We start from the raw sequence: 19,925 nt of genomic DNA, 5'->3' as shown, positions 1-19,925 counted from the left end.
ATGCTGTGAATACTTGGTCTTCAAATGCAACTTAATGAAACATTCAGTGTATCTAATACCACATTTGAAAAAGAAGGGTTAAAAAAATAAAAAAAAAGAAAAAGAAGGGTTGTGTTCCAAAACAGCATTTTATTCCCTTTATAAAATATATATGATATTCATCTTGAATTTGTTATTAGTGTAAATATCTGTCTTAATTTTGATGTGAAAACAAATCGTACACTACTAGATTTAAAGAACTTGGGAAAGAAGTCATCCTCTATTCTGACCATTTGTGTACACAGATTAGACACATACTAGTACTGGTGTTTTAAAGTTTCTAGTTAATTGCATACCTGTACTTTCATAAAGTATGATAGAAATGAGTTGGGAGACTAGGTAGGACTCTTATAGGAAAAAAGATGAGCAAGATCCATGGGATATTTGGGTTTTCAGTGGATAGATGGATGAGAAGTAATATATTCTATAGATTTTTTAAAAAAATAAATGTTTTTAAAGATTTTTATTTATTTGAGAGAACACAAGTTGGCAGGGGGCGGGGGCGAAGGAAAGGGAGAAGCAGACTCTGCTGGATAGGGAGCCCGACTTGAGGCTCAATCTCAGCACCCTGGGATAATGACCTGAGCTCAAGGCATGCACTTAACTGACTGAGCCACCCAGGCCACTCCAGTTCTATAGATCTTAAGGAGTTAATTTATTAACTGATTTATTGTGGGAATAGATTATTTATTTATTTATTTATTGGCCTAATTCATTTTTTTGTTAACTAAAGTAGGCAATAAAGAAAGTAGAAGGTTTTGGGATTGGGAGGTGGAAAGATCTGAGTAGTGATGAGTCCTTTGGGAGTATATTGAGTTGGAGGTACCTGAAGAGTATCAAATGTTGGATATAGACAGAAGTGTGGAGCCATAAAGAGGCATTGTGAGACAAAGATTTTGAACATCTTTAGTATACAGTGTCTTTTGTTTTACTTTTTTTGTTAAGGATATTTTTGGGAGACACCAGGTTGGAAACTGTTAGTTACTTGTGTGGAGTGGAGTTTCTCCTTAAATGTTGTAATAACCTTGTATTACAGAGAATCAGAAAAACTTGAGTTTGAGGGCTTTGAAAGAACCTCAATCAGATCAGCTTACCCAGCAGTGTGACTCCTAAGCCCTATCAGAACCTTCCACTTTCAGTTCTGTATCTCATTTTCAAAGAGCAAATCCTTGAAGTACCATCATATCCCAGGACATTTCCCTAGACTCATTCATTTATCATCGACTATTAGGTTTAGGAATGAAGTTGTTGGTTTTAATTAATACTTCTAGAATTGTGGCTATCTTTAACAATGAAAAAGAAAAAAAAAATCACTTGACTTGCAAGAGTACATGACATTCCTTCCCATTTTTCACTTAAAATGGTCCATTGAAACTCTTTCATAAGGGCTGGGTGAAAATAACAAGTTGTTTCCTCAGACTGAATGAAGTACCTCTTTTCTTTTTTCTCATCTACATCTTTTGGATTCTGTTATGGAATTCTCTTTTAAGCTTCTAATAGAACATTAATTTAAGTGAGCCATGTATTCACTTGTAGATGCTTAGCCATAGCAGAATTCCTGGTGTTGCCAACATTGCATTCTTAAAAGGCTGTGTCTATGCTAATTGAATAGAGACAATAGTATCGACTACACACATCTTGTCTACATTGTCTGAAGTAAAGTTTGGGGGCAAGTACACAGTTTAAAAACTTAAAAATAGTGGCGTTTAACCCTGATTGTGCATTGGGATAACTTGTAGAAGCTTTTTTTCTGGTTTACAGGGTGTCAGCCCCAACCTTCCAAGTCAGAATATCTAAGGTTGGATCTAGAATCCAAACATTGCTCCAGATTTTAAAAACTTAAGCACACATAATTTGTTAATTACCCCCCCCCCCCCCCAAAAAAAAGAGTTGTATCATTCCTTGTATTGAGGATTGGGAATATAGTTGAAGGGTTCTCCAATTGAAAAGATTTGTGATACAGACTATACAGGTAGAAGTAAAACAATTTAAAGAGAAATAAAGTTTTGAAACCCGAGTTTTACATGTTAATTACATGAATATAGATTCTCCCCCTCCAGACAGAAATCAAGTTCCTTGGTCTATATAAAGGAAAATGCTATCAAGTTATTTTGAAATATGGAACAAGTCAAAAGCTTTTAAAACAAAAAGTGACTTTAGTAATAAAGATGTCAACAGAAATTGTTATGAATAGATCCTTTTTGTTAAATTGGACCAGAAGTGCTCTATAAAAAGAAAATCACCATAACATTAAAAAAACATGTTAGGTAAATCTTGCTTGGAAATTAATTTTCTGTAGAATGCTTTCTGCCTTGAGGTTTGTATGTAGTCTTTGAACTGCAGAAGCCTCTACCATGTAGTAACTATTTCACATTGCAATAGTCAGTTCCCATACTACAGTATTTTCATGTGAGGTGCAGATGTTTCCTAGCTGCTTCTGTTGGTTGCAGGGATGGGTGCTGGATATTATACCATGGTATTTTCAGATCTTGGGGCTGATTATTGTAATTGATAGTCACTTCTGCTGACTTATATGTTAATAGAAACATCTATTTTGCATCTGGTTTAGATACGCGAAATAAAACTCTGAGGTCATTCGACCCCACCCCAGTCCCTCATCGCTCTTCAGTTTACTGGAAATTGTACCGTTGTTTTTCTTTATATGAGGTAGTTTTGTTTTTTTTTTATATGAGGTAGTTTTATATAGTTTCTTATATTTATCAATTATTCTGTAAGTTCCTTTATTCTCACATGCGTGTTTTTGACTACGTACTCTGTTGCCAAGTAATTTTTCTGTATTGTTACTGTTTGGAAATGTTCAGTATTTCACGATGACTTTTTTTTTTTTAAGATTTTATTTATTTATTCATGAGAGACAGAGAAAGAGAGAGAGAGAGAGAGAGGCAGAAACACAGGCAGAGGGAGAAGCAGGCTCCATGCAGGGAGCCTGACATGTACTCGATCCTGGGTCTCCAGGATCATGCCCCGGGCTGAAAGTGGCACTAAACCGCTGAGCCCCCCGGGCTGCCCGATGTTGTGGTTTTGAAATGATACATCACTGCCTTCATTGGTGCTTTTAAGATTGACTAATACTTACATAAAACTGTTCAGAATTGCTTCTGCCAGGTTTCATTGCAGAACCTTGCATATTGATAGATGAAATACAGTCTAGACAATTCAAATTATACATCTCTCTGTTCTCTGTGAGATATCATGGTAATAGTAAAACTAAAATACCGCCATCTTGAAGACTTCCTCTTTGCAGGTCAGTTTGTATCCTTTGATGATTCAGTTAGAAAAGGTCTGTCTTCTCTCCGTATGCGGACAGAATAGGCTAGACTCAAATGTAGTATAATCTGAATGTGTGGCTACTGCTTCTATTTTTGTCCAGGGGAAGGCAATTGGTTATAATGCATGCTTTGCTTTCATGGTGCTCACTTTTTATTTTCTTTATTGAGGTACAGTTGACATACAATGTGTTATATTAGATCCAGGTATACAAGTACTCTTTAAAATAGTCTGGTTTCTTTTGCTGTGGTAGCAGATTCCAGGAATGTTTGAGTGTATATACGATCCGCTTAGTTCAACGGAGAATAAAAACAGTTCTTTTTTGTTTTGTTTTGTTTTAATAAAAGCAGTTCTTAAAGTGTTCAGATGTTGGATGTTTTTTTCACTTAGCTGTGACAAACTTTCACTTTTGTTTTGTTGACCATTGTATTTCTAGTGCCTGCCTTGTCTTAAGGGCATTATAGATACTTGACAAATATTTGTTGAGTGGATTTAATATTTAAGGGTCATACTTTGTTAGTAGTTTGCCCATTCAGAATATTACAGCCCTTAAAATTTAAAGAGTACTGCAGATGTAGGCTAGCCTAATTATGCTTGCACATAACAGACATTTGTGAAGGAATATCATAGCTACTGTTTTCATACCAAACGATGCTTTCTAATCTATCTTAAAGTAAAACACTGGGTAGCTGACGTTAGTTTATTTTTGTTAATTGAGGGTTCTAGTCGACCAAGTGCAGTTTTGTTCATTCCACGTTGAAATATAGTCCTGAGGGCTTGCTAATGATTATTTTTCTTGATAAAGAAAGCTTTTTGAGTTTCTATCTAGAAGTTGTCATTATGCATATCAATTTTCAGTTTGTTCAGTAGTTATAAAAAAATACAACCATTTAGATACTTGGGTTGTGGATAAGAATGAGCTTATTGTGGTCAGTTTTTTAAACTGGATTTATACTTTGGCTGTTGATTACTTTTAGTGCTAAAATCTTGTAGGGACTCAGAAAATTTGAATATACATACATATATGGAAATATTTTTTTAGAAGAGTTCAAAGAGTTTTTTTTTTTTATCCTAAGAATTTTATACCAACTCTAGTACTTGTTTGTCTTTCTTAGGTTTAATGTTGATAAAGTAGATGTCAAATGTTACCTAGTATTCTGTTTTTTTTTTTTTTCTTTAATTTGTTAAAAGATTTTTATTTATTTATTCATGTGAGACGCAGAGACATAGGCAGAGGGAGAAGCAGGCTCCATGCAGGGAGCCTGATGCGGAACTTGATCCTGGGACTCCAGGATCACTCCCTGGGCTAAAGGCAGGCACTAAACCGCTGAGCCACCCAGGCATCCCTATTATCTAGTGTTCTTCTTCTTCTTCTTTTTTTTTTTTTTATCTAGTGTTCTTGATCGTGATTTATGTTCTTAGAAATTAGTGTTATTCATTGAATTTTAACATGTATTTTTGGACAGGCTGATATGTTATTTAAAGTGGATATTGTAAACTATTAGTGGTTTAATATTCCCTACACATATAATAAATAGTACATGCATTCCTAAAAAGATAATGATATTTCAAAGATGAAGTTGAGTACAGGCTATTTGATGCATTCTTGGTAGTATTTCAAATAGTTCTAAAGGCACCAAATACAATGATTATTGAAGAATCAGTAAGGGTAGATAGTTTTACCCTTTATTATCATAGTATTTTGTTTCTAAAGTTCATGTCTTATTTTGAGATAAGCAGTGGTATTCTGACATTAATACCATTGAACTTTTACTTTCAGCTTTTTAAATAATAAACTATTTAAACTCCTCTATAACTGGTACTATTTACTTGAAGACTTTCTGAAGCTTTTTTCATATAAACAAAATTATACATAAGATAACTTCATAAAGTTAATTCTCCATTCTCAGCTGTCTCAAGAAAGTAACCCAGCAACCCGTCTGTCATCAGCAGTAAATGTACAAAGTAATTCTCATTGGATGTCTAATATGTTTTATTTGTATAGCGTAGTTTTCATGAATTATGTCAGACTTAATGTACCTGAAAATTAGGACACATTTATATGACTGAATTTAGTACACTGATTTTTCTCATTCTCTTCTTGCAGCATTTTCAGTTAGCTTTGGTTGACTGCAATCCATGCACTTTGTCCAATGCTGAAAGTAAGTATTTTTAAGTAATGGTTTTCTACATGTATTCAGATCACCTCATGGCAAATAATAATAGTAGTGATGATGATGATAGTAATAAAATCCTATGTAATTTTTCTTCTAGAATTGTTGAATCTAACTGTATTGGTTGCCATGGCTACTTGTACAGATGGAACATGTAAGACCAGTTATTGTGAACAGCCTATGTCTAAAATAGATACGTGAACTGGGTTGTTGAATTAAAATTGTCCACACTAATGAACAAAATTGATTATTTGTGCATTATATTGTAGATGACTTGAGAGATTAAAAACAGAGTTTGCCAGTCTTTTAGGAAAAATGAGTATACAAAGATTCTTATGTGATACCTCACTGATTCCTGGTCTGTGGTATTAAAATTATTGATAATTATGAATGCATCCTATGATTTTTTTTTTGTTCTGGTTTTACACATCATATATATAAAGTTTGAAGTGACATTTTTCAATTAATTAAAAAGAATGTGTGTGAGAAACATTTCTGATATAGTGGTTTACTTCAGTTATATTCTGCTTCTGTGTATGTTTCATTCCCAAAGCAGATTGGTTTGATTATGATAGGTTTATCAATAAGTGTATGTTGGCATATTTATTGGAAAGTAGCCAAGAAAAGTTATAAGGATATTTATTGAGTTCAAGCTGGATTTCTTTAAAACTTTCTTTCTTGAAAAATAATATATAAAAAGTTGAATCATTCTTAAAATTTTAGATCAGAGGATTCTAGGTTTTAGGAAGTGTTTTGCTTTAAGTGACTCGTGTTCTAACCTTAGAGAATGGCATTAAGTGAAAAGCAGTGGCAGTGTTAAGAATGGCTAAGAAAATGATGGAATACATGAAAAGGCTGTAGAAATGAAGATGTAACTTGATAGTATGTGAATTATGACCTGGTGTGGATTAAATCATCATCTAAACCAGACCAATTATCTCATATTTTTTACGAGAGGCAATTTCCTGAGAAAACAAAATATTTCTGTTTTCATTTTTTCTTTTTTAAAGATTTTATTTATTTATTTGAGAGGGGGAGAGAGAGAAAGATGGAGAAGGAGCACGAGCAAGGGGAAGGGCAGAGGATGAAGCAGACTCTCTGCTGAGCAGGGAGCCAGATGGAGCTCCATCCCAGGCTCCTGGGATCATGACCTGAGCTGAAGGCAGAGGCTTAACCAACTGAGCTACCCAGGTGCCCGTCTATTTTCTTTAAATGAAACTGATCAGTATATTTGCAGAATAAATGATGGGAAGGTAAGAAGTGCAGCAATATTTTAGTTTATTTTTTCTTTTTAATATTTTATTTATTTATTCATGAGAGAGAGAGAGAGAGAGAGGCAGAGACACAGGCAGAAGGAGAAGCAGGCTCCATGCTGGGAGCCTGACCTGGGACTCCATCCCGGGTCTCCAGAATCACGCCCTGGGCTGAAGGTGGCGCTAAACCGCTGAGCCACATGGGCTGCCCAATATTTTAGTTTCTAAGATGAGGTTAGATTAGAAAAAATTTAACTTACTGATATATTTATTGAATGTTAATTTATACTTTTTCCTTAATTATGCAAGAATAGGAAAACTGCTCCTTTTCATTAATTGATTTCATCTAGTACCTTAAAACTAACTCTCATAATGATATGTCAGTTTGAATGATAACTTCTGAGGGATGTTTCATAAATTTCAAACTGAATATTTTGGTAAATCTTCATTTTATTCTACTCCGTTGAAGTTAAATCTCAATTGTAGGTCATTGCTCTTGCTTGAGAGGAAAACACCTACATCTGTAGAATGAGCACCACTGGGCAGAAAACTTCCTGTTGAATGTGAAGAAGATGATTTGAACCATAATGAATACATCTTCAAGTTTACTATGTCTCTGTCTCTGTTCGTTGTTGAGAAAGGAAATAGGAGGGAGAGTGACCCATGTCCTGTTTTGCCTAGGACTGAAGAGTTTGCCTGGGCTCAGGACTTTCTGTGCTACAAAGCTGGTTACTGTGATGGAAGGGAACATGCTTTATTTAGAGAGATTAGGCCATTATAGTTCAGTTGATTTGGGTAGTTTATTTTAGGCTGTCTGCATGATTACATGATAACCACAGTAATGGCTGATGTCTCACAGAGCACTAACAAATGTAGACTGCCTACTTTGAGCCAGACATTATTACTATTTAAGTATCAGGCTTTTATTATCTTTGCAAAGCTTATTTCTCTCTGAATTTTTAACATCATTACCTATTTGTGTATGCCCCAGACCTTAACTATTCTTTGAAATCTTACATGTTACTTTGTGATACTACAAAGATCAGAAGATTATAGAAAGTAAAGTAAGCTTTATAAAAATGTCTGTATGAGATAATTCTCTTATGGCACAGTTCATTTATGCAATTAAAAAGTAAATAGATACACTTAGGGTTCTAGAACTTTTTAAAGACGGGTTAAAGTTTTGGTGTTTTAAAAAGTAGAATTGTGGTTATGTGAGATTTCATTATATGATGGCCCCTTGGGATAAAATTGTTTCCTCTAGATTTAATTAATTCTCTTAATTTTAAAAATAATGTTTAGTTTCTGAATAAAGTTTAATTTCAGAACCTTTTATAGTAATATTTGTTAAAAATTTCCACTTCTAAAAAAAAATTCCACTTCTGATTGAGATTAGGCAAGGGGAGCTTTTTCTTAGATGATGACTTCTAAGAATTTCAATATGTGGTGGTTTTCACACTGTAAAAGACGGCACTGGATTTAGTAATTCATTGGATAGGAAAGCCCTAGATGGAGAGCCTAGGGACCGAGCTTGGAGGAAGTTTGGGGTGGTAGTAGGATGCTAACTAGTTGCTATTCTTTTCTTCCTTATCACCTTTATTAGAAAAGTAAAAAGATTGGGGGAAATAAGTGTAGATTTTCCATCTCTTTCTCATTCTCTTAACCTTAATCCAGTCTCCCTCCAGTGATGTAAGGTGAGATTTGGACTGCAATCTCAAGGGAGAGCTATGTTAGAGGAATCTCAAGGGAGGAGAGTGGAAAATGAGAAAAGCCTTCAACAGATGTAGGTAGAGGGGATATTTATGTATGTAGAACTTTTATTTTTATGTGTTTTCCATGAAAAGCTGATTTTCATCTTCTAAAGATATTTTTGTTTTGCCTCTGATTAGTTAACGTGTGATATTTAATGATTATTTATGGAGAGAGTACTTTACTTTCGATCTAAGAATGTTGGATTTTAAAGTTTATTATGTATTTTGTTTGTTTTGTTCTTTATGATTATTGAGCTTAGTTCTTCCCAGGTGCTGGTCTAGGGTATAGGTATCAAAGATCTCTTGCAGAACTGATTAAAAACGCAACTTTCCAGGCCATGCCCCAGGCTCACTGAATCAGAATCTCAGGAATGTGTATTTTTAACAGACCTCCTAGGTGAATCTTAAAGTTAGGGCAATCAGTGATACAGTTTGTTGTGTATCCCCTAGTGAATACTTGACAATAGCTGTGTGGACCTTGTTTTTAAAAATCTACATAAACATTTTTCATATAACTTTGAAAGACTCCCAGACTCCTTGAAATCCAGCTATGAAATCCAGGTAGATAGAACATTAAAAAAAGAAAGTTATCATTGAAGAATGAAAATTATAGTATTGAAGTAGCTAGGATCCAATTCTGATTTCTGGTTCATTGTTGCTTTTGAGTCATTCATACTTTGGTGATGCGCAATATCAGGGGAGCTACAAATAGAAGCTGATATATATTCTTACTTGATTTTCAAGACATATTTTTGTTAATCTTGGGAATATTTACTATTCTAGCCTTCTAAGTAGTTTTTGACCTTTTTTCCTTTAATAATTCTGAAGAACCAATAGAGAAATGCAACGACTAGTTTCCTCTATGTTTTATTACTAGCATCATCCTGCTTTATGACTTCTTTATAAATGTTATGAAATATGGTATAAGGAATTATAGGCTTTCTTTGGCTTTAATGTTTTTTTATCAAATGGTGGCTTTACTATATTTTATTGACTTGGAACTTGGTTTTTAAATACCATGTTTGAAATGCATAGATTATAAGCGTTTTCTCTATTTGCTTCATCTTGCAATTTTGAACTTTCTAAGGAATATAACTTACTATAGATTTTAATGTTAATAATTACACTGACAAAATTTGATAATGACCAACAATGAATACATGTGGCACATGTGGCATCTTAGGTTCATGTTCTTTAGTGTTTGTTGTATATTCTGTTTTATTAAAAATAAAAGTTGTGTCTCGTTATCACTTAAATCTCTGTAGTGTAGACTGTGCTTATGTTTGACATTTTATATTCTTAATTTACCCCAAACATTACTATATTGGTATTGATTTTTATTTCCCATCATCTTTGCAGTTCAATTTCACATTGCCCACTTATATGAAACCCAGGTAAGTGTTTTAATTTACCTTACTTAAGCAAAAGTGATCACACCCATGTTATTGTAAGTGAAGTCAGACATACATATAATGTAATGGGATTCTGGGCATTATCTCTTTCATATATTTTATATTCATTAAATGTGTTCAAGATTTTGCTTAGTGAAACAGTACTTGCTGTATATGAAGAAGTTTCATTTAGTAGGTTTTGCCTCTAATCTTGAGCTATTTGCAGCCTTAAATGACTATATTTAAGATTTCTCTTATTCTTGATGTGGGATACCTAGTTTTTCTTTTTTTTTTTGCAAAGTATTCATAGATAGTTGTGATAATGCATTGTTTTTAGTTTGCTTTTTCTTCAGATTGAAATATCCCTTCCATATGTCACCATTTGAAAGGCATATTAAAGTCACCTCTTGATCTCATTACCAATCCTCTTAGGATTGCTATACTTAAAAAAACCTTTTCAGTTTAATTTTAGAACATTTTATTTCTATGCATGGCAGATTTTGCTTAGTTGTGTGATAAAAGTTGTGTGTGATTTACCACATAGACATTTACTCTTGGCAGTGGGATGGAAAATCAGTTATAAGTTGGTATGAAAGCAAAATATTAAATAATCCAAAGTTTACACAAAATATTTTATAACTTTTTTTTTGGGGGGAAGCACTGTTATGTTTGTACATCTATTTTGTAAGGTCCGTTTAGTTTCAGGGCCAACACGAGGGTGTTTAAGAAAAATTAACATCAGGGCAGCCCGGGTGGCCCAGCGGTTGAGCACCTGCCTTTGGCCCAGGGCGCGATCCTGGAGACCCGGGATCGAGTCCCACGTGGGGCTCCCTGCACGGAGCCTGCTTCTCCCTCTGCCTGTGTCTCTGCCTCTCTCTCTCTCTCTCTCTCTCTCTCTTTCTCTCTCTCATAAACAAACAAACAAACTAAAAATTAACATCAGATTTCTGGACACTTCCATCTGCTGTACCCCCACCACACACACACACACAACACACACACTTTTGCATGCATGCCCACTGAATAAGAATTTATGCACACTCAGGTTTGATACCATACTAATGTTGGAATTTTATCCACCTTGAGAAGCTGCATGTGAAAATTACATCATCTTGTAGATCAGTCTTGCTAGTGGTAATCCCAGCCTCCTGTCAACTGCTGATTTTTGCCAAATCAGCAAAGGCCCCAGGGTGAAAGCCTCTACAGAAATCCACTCCCTCTCCAAAGTTGTTCCTTCCTTGGAGTTTGGAGTCTTAACTCTTTCTGTTCTCATTATGTCAGAGTTCTCTGCTGCCTTCAAAACAAGAATTGTTTTTTTCCCTAAAATTTTCTAGTTCTTAGATTACTGGTCTGTTACTAGCTGAAGGAGAAATTTTCTGACTTTTATTTATTTTAGTTTTTTGAGGGGGTAGTGAGGGAGAGAGAATCTATCAGCGTGGAGCCTGACAGAGGGTTTGATCTCACAACCCTGAGATCATGACCTGAGTCAAAACCAAGAAATGAGTGCTTAACTGACTGAGCCACCCAGGCGCCCCATTCTCACCTTTATTTTTTTATTTTTTAAATTTATAAATAAATAAAAAGAGAGAGGCAGAGACATAGGCAGAGAGAGAAGCAGGCTCCATGCCGGGAGCCCGATGTGGGACCCGATCCCAGCACTCCCAAGATCATGCCCTGGGCCGAACACAGATGCTCAACCGCCACCCAGGCATCCCCTCTCACCTTTATTTTTATTTTACTTTATTTTATTTTACCTTTTTTTTTCACCTTTATTTTTATTTTTTTATTTATTTTTTAAATTTTTTTTTTTTTAATTTATTTATGATAGTCACAGAGAGAGAGAGAGAGGCAGAGACACAGGCAGAGGGAGAAGCAGGCTCCATGCACCGGGAGCCCGATGTGGGATTCCATCCCGGGTCTCCAGGATTGCGCCCTGGGCCAAAGGCAGGCGCCAAACCGCTGCGCCACCCAGGGATCCCTCACCTTTATTTTTAATGAGAGTTTTTGCTGGTGGTGAATTCTAATTTATCTTATTTGACCACTTTGTAATTTACATTCCATTTTATTCTGCCTTTCATTGTTTCTGATGAGAAGTTGTTGGTGTTAATCTTTTAATCTTGTGAAGGTATTGTGGGGACAGGGCCCTCCCTTCATTGTTTCTTTCATTTGATAAATTTTAGTTCCCATTAAGATTAAAACAAAACAAGAACAGAATTCATGGCAAGCAGAGTATTATTATTAGATGTATAATTATTAGATGGCAAAAGATGACACTAAACCTATGTAAAGATAGAAAAAAATCTCTATTCCAGTACTTAATAACAAGGGTTTTCATTTTCAGGTGAAAATTTAAGACGAGCAAAAGTGCCTCCCTCCACCCCTACCTAGCTATAGAAAGTTACTTTTTTTATAGTTCAGCTGATTTATATGAATATTTATGAATATGGAATTTTAAAATGTAAATTTAAATAGTCATATGTAGTTAGTGGCTACTGCTTGCTGGATAACCAAAGTTTCTTTAGGAAGTCTTCATGCTAATAAATGTAGAACTAATATAGTATTACCGTACAAACCCCGAGGGCCCTGTCCCCGAATTGCCTTCATAGGATTAAACAAAATCATAATTAAGACAGCAAAGTGAGAGAAATACTATTTTAACAAGAGTGGTTGAGGAAGGCCTCTCTGAGCAAGAGCTATTTGGGCTGAGTCCTGAATGGAGAGAAGAGGCCAGGGATAAAATCATTTTTGGGGCTGACAGAGTATGTGTGTGTTGCTGGGTCATTCTAATAAAGAGATGCTACTGACTACCATGGCTTTATGGCACGGAGTTTGTTTTGGAAAGACAAAAAGAAAAAAAAAAAAAGAGGCCTATGTAGAGATGGAGGTGTAGGGGTTGTTGTTGTTATTGTTGTTTCTTTGAAGTTTTTTTTTTGTTGTTAAATTTAACATAAATCTGAGTTGGAGTTATTTTATTTTTCAGCATTATCGAGGTGTAATTGACAAAATTGTAAGATAAACTTCACAATGTGATGATTTGATACACATATACATCGTGAAAGGATTTTTTGCATCGAGTTAATTAACATACCCATCACTTCACATAATCCCCCCTGCAAGATTCTACATATACATGATGCTATAGAGTATTTTGCCTTTCTCTGTCTGGCTTATTTCACTTAGCATAATGCCCTCCGTGTTCATCCATGTTGTTGCAAATGACAAGATTTCCTTCTTCTTTAAGGCTGAAATACTATTCCATTGTATTTATATACCACATTTTCTTGATCCTTTTTTTTTTTTTTTATAGATTTTATTTATTTACTCATGAGAGACACAGAGAGAGAGAGGCAGAGATACAGGCAGAGGGAGAAGCAGGCTTCATGCAGGGAGCCCGAGGTGGAACTCGATCCTGGGTCTTCAGGATCATGCCCTGGGCTGAAGGCGGTGCTAAACCGCTGAGCCACCTGGGCTGCCCTGTCTTTTTTTTTTTTTTTTTAAGATTTTATTCATTTATTTGACAGAGCATAACTGGTTGGGGGGCGGGGTGGAGAGCAGAGGGAAGAGGGAGAGGGAAAAGCAGGCAGACTCCCAGCTGAGCAGGAAGCCTGACTTGGGGCTCCATCCCAGGACCCTGAGATCATGACCTGAAGAGAAGGCAGACCCTTAACCAACTGAGCATCCCAGGTGCCCCTTTCTTTTGATCTATTTTTAGATAGATACTTAAATGTTTTTACCATACCTTGGCTTATTGTCAGTAGCACTACATTGAACATACCTCTTTGAGATAATGGTTTTGTTTCCTTTGAAAATATACCCACAAGTGGGATTGTTGGATGATCCGATAGTTTTATTTAAGTATGGATAATTTTAATGGGATGTCATCTCCCACACACCTATTCTTACTAGATTTAAAGATTAGATTCTCAGGTTTCTATGTATATTGTCATACCATCTCTAAATAAAGATAATTTTATTCCTCTATATAATGTCATAGGTCCTAGTAAATAATATATTAAGAATTATTCGTGGAAAGTTTTATCAGTCATATTTTTATGTTTTTATTTAAATTCTAGTTAGTCATCATACAGTGTAATATTATTTCAAGTATACAATAATATAGTGATCAACATTTCCATTCATCACCTGGTGCCCATCACAATAAGTGCTCTCCTTAATCCCCATCACCTATTTAACTCCATCCCCACACCTTCCTTCTGGTAGCCATCAGTTTGTTCTCTATAGTTAGGTATGTTTCTTGGTTTGCCTCTCTTTTTTTACCCTATGGTCTTCTATTTTGTGTCTTAAATTCCACATATGAGTGAAATTCATATGGTGTCTTTTTCTCACTGACTTATTTTGCTTAGCATAATACTCTCTGGCTCCATCCACATCATTGGAAATGACAAAATTTCATTCTCTTTTATGGCTGGATAATATTCCATAGTGTGTGTATATATATCTATAGATATATCTGTAGATATCTAGATATCTACACACCACATTTTCTTCATTCATCATTCAGTGCACACTTGGGCTGTTTCCATAATTTGTCTGTTGTAGATAATGTTGCTGTAAACTTAGGGGTGCCTGTAGCCCTTTGAATTAGAATTCTTTGGGTAAATAAATACCTAGTAGTGCAATTACTAGATCGTAATTGAGGAACCTCCATACTGTATTCCACAGTGTCTACACCAGTTTGCATTTCCACCACCAGTATAAGAGAGTTCCCATTTAACCACATCCTCACCAACATCTGTTGTTTCTCATGTTGATTTTAGCCATTCTGACAGATTTGAGGTGATATTGTAGTTTTGATTTGCATTTCCCTGATGATGAGTGATATTGAGCATCTTTTCATGTGTCTGTTGGCTACTTGTGTGTCTTGAAAACATGTCTATTCATGTCTTCTGCCATTTTTTAATTGGATTATTTGTGTTTGGCATGGTTATTATATAAGATCATTGTATATTTTGGATACTAACCTTTTATCAGATAGGTCATTTGCAAATACCTTCTCCCATTCCATAGGTCGCTTTTAGTTTTGATGATTGTTTCCTTTGCTCTGCAGAGCTTTTTATTTTGATATTGTTCCAATAGTTTATTTTTGCCTTTGTTTCCCTTGCCTTAGGAGACCTATCTAGAAAAAAGTTGCTATGGCTGATGTCAAAGAAATTACTGCCTTTGCTTTCTTCAATGACTTTTATGGTGTCAGATCTCACATTTAGTTTAAGTCTTTAATCCATTTTTAGTTTATTTTTGTGTATAGTGAAAGAGAATTGTCCAGGTTTGTTCTTTTGCATGTTGTTATTCAGTTTTCCCAGTACCATTTGTTGAAGAGATGTCTTTTTCCCATTGTATAGTCTTCCTTGCTTTGTTGAAGATTAATTGGCCATATAAATATAAACTGCAGGTTCATTTCTGGGTTTTCTGTTCTGTTGATTTGTGTGTCTGTTTTTGTGCTAGTACCTTAGTGTTTTGGTTACTGCAGCTTTGTATTGTAACTTGAGGTCTGTAATTGTGATGCCTTCAGCTTTACTTTTCTTTTTCAGGGGGATTTGGCTATTCGGGATCTATACAAAATTTTACGATTGTTCTAGCTCTGTGAAGAATGCTGTTGGTATTTTGATAGGGATTGCATTACATATGTAGATTGCTTTGGAATAGTATAGGCATTTTAACAATTTTTGTTCTTCCAATATATTAGCATGGAATGTCTTTCTATTTCTTTTTGTCATCTTCAATTACTTTCATTAGTGTTTTCTAGTTTTCAGAATATGGGTCTTTTGCCTCTGTTTAGATTTATTCCTGGGTATCTTGTTTCTAGTACAATCATAAATGGGATTGATTCCTTCATTTCCTTTCTGCTGCTTCATTTGGGTGTATAAAAATGCAACAGATTTCTATACATTGATTTTTGTGTCCTACAACTTTACTGAATTTGTGTTTATCAGTTCTAGCAGATTTTTGATAGATTTCTTTTGGGTTTTCTGTATATTGTATCAGGTCACCTGCAAATAGTGAAAGTTTGACTTCTTCCATGCTGATTTGGATGCCTTTTCGTTCTTTTTGTTATCTGATTGCTGTGACTAAGACTTCCAGTACTATTTTGAATAAACTTGGTGAGAGTGGACATTCCTCCCTGTCTCGTTTCTGATCGTAGAAGTAAAGCTCTCAGTTTTTCCCCATGTAGGATGATGGAAAATGTGGGCTTTTCATATATATGGCTTTTATTATGTTGAGGTCTTCCCTCTAAACTTGCTTTTTTGAGGGTTTTTATCTTGAATGGATGTTATACTTTATCAAATGCTTTTTCTTCATCTTTTGAAGCAATCCTGTGGTTCTTATATTAAGCTGATGGATTCGCAAATACTGAACCACCCTTGCAACGCAGGAATAAATCCCACTTGATCACGTGAATGATATTTTTTTAATGTATTGTTGTATTTGGTTTGCTAGTACTCTGTTGAGGATTTTTGCATCTATGTTCATCAGAGATATTAGCCTGAATTTCTCTTTTTGTGTGTGTCTTTATCTGGTTTTGGTATCTGGGTAATGCTGGCCTCATATAGAATGAATGTGGAGGGGATCCCTGGGTGGCTTAGTGCTTAGTGGTTGGGCGCCTGCCTTCGGCCCAGGGCGTGATTCTGGGGTCCCGGGATGGAGTCCCGCATTGGGCCCTGCATGGAGCCTGCTTCTCCCTCTGCCTGTGTCTCTGCCCACCCCCCCCCCCACCCCACCCCCGTGTGTCTCTTATGAGTAAATAAAATTTACATAAAAAATGAATGTGGAAGTTATCCTTCTTTTTCTATTTTTTGGAATTATTTGAGGAGAATAGGTATTCACTCTTTAAATGTTTTGTAGAATTCACTTGTGAAGCCATCTGGTCCTAACTTTGTTGGGCGTTTTTTGATCACTGCTTCTATTTCTTTGCTGGATATTCATCTGTTCCATTTTTCTAATTCTTCCTGTTTTAGTTTTGGTAATTTATACATTTTCAGGAATTTCTGCATTTCTTCTAGGTTGTCCACTTTGTTGGCAGATAGCTTTTCATAATAATAATAATCTTAAAATTTATTTCTGTGGTGTTATTATTTCTCCTGTCTCATTTGTGATTTTATTTGGATCCTTTCTCTTTTCTTCCGATTAAGTCTGGCTAGAGGTTTACCAATTTTTAAATTTTTTTTTGCAAGAACCAGCTCCTGGTTTCATTGATCTCTATTTTTTTTTTTTTTCATTTTGGTATCATTTGTTTCTGTTCTAATCTGTATTATTTCCTTCTGTCTGCTGGCCTTTAGGCTTCATTTATTGTTATTTTTGTGGTTCCTTTAGGTGTAAGGTTAGGTTGTTTATTTGAGATTTTTCTTGCTTCTTGAGGTACATCTGTGTTGCCATATACTTCCCTCTTAGAACCACTTTTGCTGCATCCCAAAGATTTTGGACTATTGTGCTTTTATTTTCATTTGCTTCCATAGTATTTATTTCTTTGATTTCCTGGTTGACCCATTCATTACTTGGTATCATGTTATTTAACCTCCATATTTGGTGGTTTTTGGAGATTTTTTCCTGTGGTTGACTTCTAGTTTCATAGTGTTATGGTCAGGAAAGGGCATGGTATGATTTTGATCTTGAATTTGTTGAGTCCTGTTTTGCAGCCTACTCTGTGATCTATTCTGGAAAATGTCCCATGTGCACTTGAAAAGAGTGTGTATTCTGCTGTTTTACGGTGGAAGGTTTGGAATATATCCATTATAACCATCTTGTCCAGTGTGTCATTCAAAGCCATCTTTACTTACTGGTTTCTGTTCATTGATGAAAGTGGGGTTTTAAAGTCCCCTACTATTATTGTATTATTATGGATTAGTTCCTTTATGTTTTTTTTTATTGTGTTAAGCATTTGGGTGCTCCCGTGTTGGGTGCATAAATATTTACAGTTGTTGATTCTTCTTTTTAGATTGTTGCCTTTATTATTATAAAGTGTCTGTCTATCTTTGCCTTTTATTACATTATTTGTTTTAAGGTCTAATTTGCATGAAATAAGTATTGCTTCTCAAGCTTTCTTTTGACAGCCATTTGCCTGATAAATGTTTTTCCATCCCCTCACTTCCCAGTCTGTATGTGTCTTTAGATCTAAAATGAGTCTCTTATAGGCAGCATATAGACAGATCTTATTTTTTAAATCCATTTTGTCATCCTTTGTCTTGATTGGACCATTTATTGTATTTTTGTTCAAAAATTATTATTGATAGATACATATTTATTGCCATTTTATTAATTGTTTTGTTGTCTTGAGATTTTCTCTGATCCTTTCTTACTGTTCTTTCTTTCAAGGTTTGCTGATATTCTTTAGCAACTTATTTAGATTTCTTTCTCTTTATTAGGTACATACCTATTACTATTTGGTGTTTTAAATTGTATATTTTTTAACTTAAATTCAATGAATTAGCATATAATGTATTCTGGTCACAGAGGTAGAGGTCAGTGATACATCAGTCTTATATAATATCCAGTGCTATTACATCACCCAGTTACTCCACCTCTCCACTCACCTCCCCTCCAGTGACCCTCATTTTGTTTCCTGTGATTAAGAGTCTCTTATGCTGTGCCTTCCTCTCTGTTTTCATTATTTTATTTTTCCTTCCCTTCCTCTATGATCCTCTGTTTTGTTTTTTAAATTCCACATGAGTTGAGATCATATGATAATTGTCTTTCTCTGATTGACTTATTTCGCTTAGCATAATATCCTCTAGTTTGATCCACATCATTACAAATGGCAAGATTTCATTTTTTGATGGCTGAGTAGTATTCCATTATATATAAATACTACATCTTCTTTATCCATTCATCTCTCAGTGTACATCTGGGCTGTTTCTATAGTTTGACTACTGTGGACATTATTGCTATAAGCCTTGGGATGCAGGTGCCCCTTTCAATCACTACATTTATATCATTAGGGTAAATACCCAGTTGTGCAGTTCCTACCTCTGTTTTCAACTTTTTGAGGAACCTCCATACTGTTTACACCAGCTTGCATTCCCACCAACAGTGTACAAGGGTTCCCCTTTCTTCACATCCTTGCGAACATCTATTGTTTTCTGACTTGTTAATTTTAACCAATCTGAGAGGTGTGAGGTGTTACCTCATTGTGGTTTTGATTTGTATTTGCCTGATGCCAAGTGATGTTGAGCATTTCTTCATTTGTCTATTGGCCATTTATTTATCGTCTTTGTTCATGTTTTTTTGCCCATTTCTTGGTTGGATTATTCTTTGGGTGTTGAGTTTGGTAAGTTGTTTATAGATTTTTGATATTAGCCCTTTATTTGATAAGACATTTGCAAATATCATCTCCCATTCTGTCAGTTTTCTTTTGGTTTTGTTGACTGTTTCCTTTGCTGTGCAAAAGCTTTTTATCTTGATCAACTCCTAATACTCCTTTTTGCCTTTGTTTTGGAGACCTCTCTAGTAAGAAGTTGCCGTGGCTGAGGTCACAATGGTTGCTGCCTGTGTTCTCTTCTAGGATTTTGATGGATTCTTGTCTCACATTTAGGTCTTTCAACTATTCTGAGTCTATATTTGTGTATAGTATGACAAAATGGTCCAATTTCATCCTTCTGCATGTGGCTGTCCAATTTTCCCAACAACATTTGTTGAAGAGACTTTTTTTTTTCCTTTGGATATTCTTACCTGCTTTGTCAAAGATTAGTTGACCATAGAGTTGAGAGTCCATTTCTGGGTTCTCTATTCAGCTCCATTTATCTATGTGTCTGCCAGTACCATACTGCCTTGATGATTACAGCTTTGAAATAGAGCTTGAAGTTGGAATTGTGATGCCACCCATTCTGGTTTTCTTTTTCAACATTCCTTTGGCTATTCGGGGTCTTTTCTGGTTCCATACAAATTTCCAGCTCCTTTAAGTATGAGGTTAGGTTGTATATTTGAGACCTTTCTTATTTCTTGAGAAAGGTTTGTATTCCTATGTACTGCCCTCTTAGGACCACCTTTACTGCATCCCAAAGGTTTTGAACAGTTGTG

The 19,925-nt window shown here is 35.2% G+C and overlaps 1 protein-coding gene across 7 annotated transcripts in view; it reads left to right on the top strand.

The window, feature by feature from the left end:
• KDM6A (lysine demethylase 6A) overlaps positions 1–19,925 on the top strand; it is a 213,089-nt gene that overhangs the window by 115,810 nt on the left and 77,354 nt on the right. For all 7 annotated transcript variants that reach the window (XM_077888741.1, XM_077888743.1, XM_077888744.1 and 4 more), the window contains exons 7-8: positions 5,435–5,489; positions 9,865–9,899. In XM_077888741.1, coding sequence (XP_077744867.1) covers positions 5,435–5,489; positions 9,865–9,899 — 90 coding nt within the window. The remainder of the gene's footprint in view (positions 1–5,434; positions 5,490–9,864; positions 9,900–19,925) is intronic.

The sequence above is a fragment of the Canis aureus genome, chromosome X (assembly GCF_053574225.1).
Source record: "Canis aureus isolate CA01 chromosome X, VMU_Caureus_v.1.0, whole genome shotgun sequence".
Lineage (NCBI taxonomy): Eukaryota > Metazoa > Chordata > Mammalia > Carnivora > Canidae > Canis > Canis aureus.
This window is presented reverse-complemented; position numbering and strand designations above follow the sequence as displayed.